The 5,727-nt window shown below is 34.7% G+C and overlaps 1 protein-coding gene across 1 annotated transcript; it reads left to right on the top strand.

Annotated features, from left to right (window-relative positions):
* Nucleotides 1–1,221: 1,221 nt before the first annotated feature.
* On the top strand, nt 1,222–2,787 carry LOC132720127 (low-density lipoprotein receptor-related protein 12-like; the record flags this gene model as incomplete). Its single annotated transcript, XM_060704157.1, is given in 3 exon segments — nt 1,222–1,332; nt 2,253–2,363; nt 2,698–2,787. Coding segments are annotated over 3 exon segments (253 nt in total), but the record flags the coding sequence as incomplete, so codon positions are not given.
* Between the last annotated feature and the right edge of the window lie 2,940 nt (nt 2,788–5,727).

Below are 5,727 nucleotides of genomic sequence, written 5' to 3'. Positions count from 1 at the left end.
TTTTCTCTAAATAAGCTAGAACCAAGGCGCAGGGCATTATCATGGAGTAATTTGATCCATCACACCCCGGAAATTAGGTTCCTGTAGGGAATAACTACAGCAGTGACAACATTGTCACGGTAAAATGTTCCATTGACTCCACCCCCTCTGAGGCATAGCTACATGGGCCACAATTCCATCACTGTCCACAAATAAAGCTTATAGAACTCTTTTTACGTCCCTGCTACGTCGAGCAACAACTGGGCGATCGCTGTTTTCAACTGCAAACATTTTGTTGCTGAGTTTATTGCTTGGCTCAAAAAAATAAAGCCATGTTTCACTTTGACAATTTCTGCTTGGCGTCTAAGGTCTCGATCTTCAAACTTAGTCAATCAGGGCGAGACTTGTTCATCCGGCGTCCCTTTCTGGTCAGAAGTAAGCAAATGAAGGATCCAACGGGCGCACATTTTCCTTAACTTTAACTTTCCTTTCAAGATAGAACGCACATATGACGCACAAAGGCCCGATTTTGTCACTTATCCTTCACTGTATATTTTGCATCTTTATCAACTATGGCTTTGACAGTGATAATGTCCTTTTCAGAGGATTAAAATTTCAAGTCCTTTAACATCCAATCAAATTTTGCTGTTAAACAAGCAAAAAAGTGTTTATAAATATATTATTTTATTTTGATTATTTTATGATAAATTCTTTTGACATTTATGCGAAAAGTAAAACTAACACACTTAAGTTATATAAACTGTCGGGCTAGGTTTCATACAACTAGTACATAAGGGGAGTCCGTGGCCCAGTCGTTAAGGTCGTTGATTTTAAACCACTCCCACCTCACCACTGTGGGTTCGAATCCAGACAGGGACTTTGGATTATTTCTTGAGAAGAAGCTTTCCAACTAGCTTATGGAACGTCGGTGGTTCTACTCATGTGTCCGTTCGTACCTGACATTATGCATAGTAAGGTACCTCAGGTCTTCCTCAACCAGTGAAGTTGGAAAGTCGCCATACGACCTATTCTGTGTTGTTGCCACGTTAAACCCAACAACAACAAGTACATTTACTTCCATACCGCGATAATCTTTTCGTTATATTTCTGTTTGTATTTTAACGGAAGGCAAAACTTTTAACACTGATATCACAGTTTTATTGAAATTTGTTTAAATTAATATAAAGACCTCGATATGTTATTTTTTGCGTTTATTTTCATTTGAATATTACTTTCTTAAAGGATTATCTTGCGATTTTGTCGCGGATATTGAGTGTGATGGGAGATGTATTTCACCAGATATGATTTGTGATGGTATCAGACATTGTACGGACAGCGCAGACGAACGCTGTGGTAATGTGTTTTTATTGTTTATTATTGAGTGTTGACATCGAATGACTTTTAACAGTACCAAATCTCTGGAAAAATATTATTGTTTGTTTGAATATTCATTGACCCTCTACCGTTAATTACCGGATTCCGAAGTAAATCGGATTTAAAAGTATGGCATAATGGTATACAATATACTAGTATATGGTAAATGTTTATCTTAAAGTTACTAACACAACACTTGCCTGACTAGCCTCAGTGGTAAAGAGTTAAGATTTTCAAATTGAAGGTTGTATGTTCGAATATTTATAAAACATTTTTTTTTATATTTTCTTTTCCTTTATAATTTACAAAACTTTACTGCTATGTTGTTGTGCATACCAATCGCCTATTGTTCGACTTTAGATATTGAAATTATCAAAACTCATATACTCGTTTATGTGTATATATCAAAGTTATGAAAATAAAAAAGACACCAGCTGCATTTCTACGTTATTATGAATTAATTTATCGAGAACCATACTATCATTAAAATCAGCTGGTAAATCGTGATCAATTACGAAAATTAAGGAAAAAAGCTCGCGAACATTAATCAGTCTCAGGTATTATTGCCACACAATATATTTTTAAAGAGTCCACTTTGTCATATCAAAATAAAAGTCTAATTTTAAAACGAAATGTTAAAAAATACAAAATAATTATACTCACTTAATCATAAATAGGCTCATGTACGTTGTGCTTATGTCATTCAATGGTTATCAAAATATCAACGTTCTTTGACGTACTATTTAGAGTGTTTATAAGAGAATAATTATGATACAGATGTCACAGTTTTTCTTATGCTTATTTAAAAAAAAAAAATTAAAACAGAACCTAATATTTTACTTACTTCATTAAATGCATTTTATTTAGAACGATATTCCTGTACTTCAATTATTTTCTAGATTGTGATGAAACAACATTTAATTGTACTTTAAATAATGAGTGTGTCGCCCCAGCACTGCAGTGTGATGGTTTCAAAGATTGCACGGATGGAAGTGACGAAAATAATTGCGGTAATTACACATATCATATCTTCTAGCATAGTTGTCCTTGAACTTTATAAAATTCATACTCTCCAAAAACCAATCTCCTGAACTATTTTAATCTGTACTGTAGCTTTGAAAAAATTAATTCGATATACTATTATTTGTATAACAGCAATGGAATGGCGCAGCTGATATTTTTGTTTCAATTGTAAAATTACTAAAGACGTCTGTTTAGAGACAAAAACAGGTATTTAATAAACTTAGAGTGAATTAGATACTCTGTGTAATTGTTGGATGATGGCTTGTTATACGACGTTTATATTGATATGTATTTTATATATTTCTTTACATATTCTTGTAGAACCAAGCGTGGGATGCAGTTTCAATCGTTCAAGTAATTTCGATTGTGGATATTTCTTGTATCTTGCACAACCTGGAAGTAGTGGCATTGGTAAAATGTTAAACGTTTTAAACATTTTAAATTATATACCATTATAAAAATTTAAACTGGCATTTTATACCAGGCAGTCGGAGAAGAAAAATATTTAATTCGTTCCATATTGCATACTAGGAACGAGTCATCAAGACTGCCTATCTTCATACAACGTTTTAAAAATACAGTAGAAACTTTACGCGTGACAAATCCGGAATTGAGACTACTCCTCTGTTAAAACAATTGTTTAAAAGAAAGGACTTTTTTGTTCTTTATTTCAATGATAACATGACCGGGGTGGTTAACCATATCAAGACTACCAATGTCTGTCCCATTTAATTGTTTTATTGTCGAGCCCGCTTGTGGTGACCTCGACTTAGTCACCATTTTTGGGAATAGTTCGGTATAAGTGCGTCCGTCCGTCAGTGCGTACGGATTTGTCCGGACTATATATTGTATTATTTTTGAAGAATAACATCACGCCCGGCAAACTGTCGCTCCACTTCAAAATTGTGGTGTACGGTAAAACGAGCGAACGGCATTTCCGAGATAGAGCGGAAGGCCGATTTAAACGCCTAATTGAAAGTATTGTTTATGTTTTTGTCTTGTTATTCATTTAAGTTGTATTTTTTTCGAAAAACGGAAAATGTAGTTCCGTGTAGGATTGATTTAGGCTTCCAATGATCTAAGCTGTTACAAAAAGAAAATAATATTAAGCCCGGGAGAACTTTTCTCCCTGACGAAGCGAACGATGATTTGTAGAATATTGAACTTCCCAACCATAGAAATGCCATACCCTTCGGATTTCTTGAAAAAGTGTATTAGTAAATTATCAACCCGTAATAAGAACTTGTCCTTCGTGCAAAATAAATTACTCCTGAAGGATTTCTTAAATTTGTAAATCGATATTTTTCGAAAGTAGTGGAGCGAAAGGGCAAGAGATGGAGCAAAAGGTTCGATGTTGAGCGCAAGGCGATATTAATTTGACGTATTAGGAGGAGCGTGGTCTATGATTTTTTATATATAAAAGCTATAAAAGTTAAAATAGACGTGACCAAGTGTTTAGACCGAGATATATATACCTTTTAAAGACAACTAATAAAGTGTGATATCCTTTCAACAACTATAGCGTAATAAATGTATTCGCGAAGGTGTCACCTATGGCTGCCGTGTATATTTCATTATTTATGTTCGAAATTTGGATGAGGCCCGACCATTGAATCATACACATGTATGCATGGCATAATACAGGATGCCACTTATTCGAAGTCAATCATGATTTTCACACGGTTATGTACATTTAAAAACGTGTGTCCGTGCAAATTCGACAAAATCAAATATTTTCAGTTCTACCGCGAACAAATGTTTCCGAGCAGGTACGTGTAACGCGATTGTTCACGCCAAAATGTTATGTTTTTCGGAAACTTCGATATTCAAGGTGCAGAACATAAACAAAATTATGCAATACATGGAACACATTAAATTATATGGATCACAACTACCGAGTTCAGTTCACAATGACTTTCTGTTATTTATAGCTCTAACGTACCTGTTCAGAGCAAACACAAATAAGCCACGTTTTCATGAATTTGTAAGGTGAGGACTCGCTATGAAAATGGTTGACAAGGTGTCAGTCGTTATAAGGATATAACACGTGTTTCAGTTATGTTTCAAGATACTTCCTCCCTTATTTAGCATTGTTGTTTAGTTTTTTATTTTCCTCTCGTTGAAAGGATTTTACACTTTATTAGTTGTCTTTAAAAGGTAAATATATATCTCGGTCTAAACACTTGATCATGTCTATTTTACCTTCTATAGCTTTTATATAAATAAAAATCATAGACTACGCTCCTCCTAATACGTCATATTAATATCGCCTTGCGCTCAACATCGAACCTTTTGCTCCATCTCTTGCCCTTTCGCTCCACTACTTTCGAAAAATATCGATTTACAAATTTAAGAAATCCTTCAGGAGTAATTTATTTTGCACGAAGGACAAGTTCTTATTACGGGTTGATAATTTACTAATACACTTTTTCAAGAAATCCGAAGGGTATGGCATTTCTATGGTTGGGAAGTTCAATATTCTACAAATCATCGTTCGCTTCGTCAGGGAGAAAAGTTCTCCCGGGCTTAATATTATTTTCTTTTTGTAACAGCTTAGATCATTGGAAGCCTATATCAATCCTACACGGAACTACATTTTCCGTTTTTCGAAAAAATACAACTTAAATGAATAACAAGACAAAAACATAAACAATACTTACAATTAGGCGTTTAAATCGGCCTTCCGCTCTATCTCGGAAATGCCGTTCGCTCGTTTTACCGTACACCACAATTTTGAAGTGGAGCGACAGTTTGCCGGGCGTGAACATGTGTCGCGCGAAAAATGTAGGTGTATGTGGTAAAGGTCAAGATCACACTTAGGGGTCAAATGTCAAATAATAAAATAACACATTCATTTTCGAGTATAACTTCTATATACATGGATTGATTTAAATATTACTAAGCACAAAAGTTCTCCATGTTGAGTTGAGTTGTCTTGTGCAAAATTAAGGCCAAGGTAACAAAAGATCAAAGGTCAAATAAAAATATAAGAATGCGTTTGTTTGCGCTGAATCTTGCTCATTCTTAAAAGGATTACAAAATAATTTGGTACAAATGTTAACTATGATGAGGTGGTATGTCGAACATAAAATTCAGGTCCGCCTTTTAAAGGTTAAGGTCACACTTGGGGGTAAGTGCAAAACCGGATCGTAACTTCCGAATGCATGGAGGGATTTAATGTTACTCTTGACAAATGTTCTCCACAGTTAGGCGGAGTGTCGCGCGAAATATTCAGATGTGGAAAAGGTCAAGGTCACATTTAGGGGTCAAGGTTAAATAACGAAATAAAACATTGAAATTACTTCCATATACGTGTATGGGTTTTAATACAACTTAGCACAAATGTTCTTC

This window comes from Ruditapes philippinarum, unplaced genomic scaffold (assembly GCF_026571515.1).
Source record: "Ruditapes philippinarum isolate M1 unplaced genomic scaffold, ASM2657151v2 ctg28393_1_1_1_1, whole genome shotgun sequence".
In the NCBI taxonomy this organism is placed as follows: Eukaryota; Metazoa; Mollusca; class Bivalvia; order Venerida; family Veneridae; genus Ruditapes; species Ruditapes philippinarum.
Note: the sequence above shows the minus strand (reverse complement) of the source record. Positions and strands in the feature narration are given on the sequence as shown.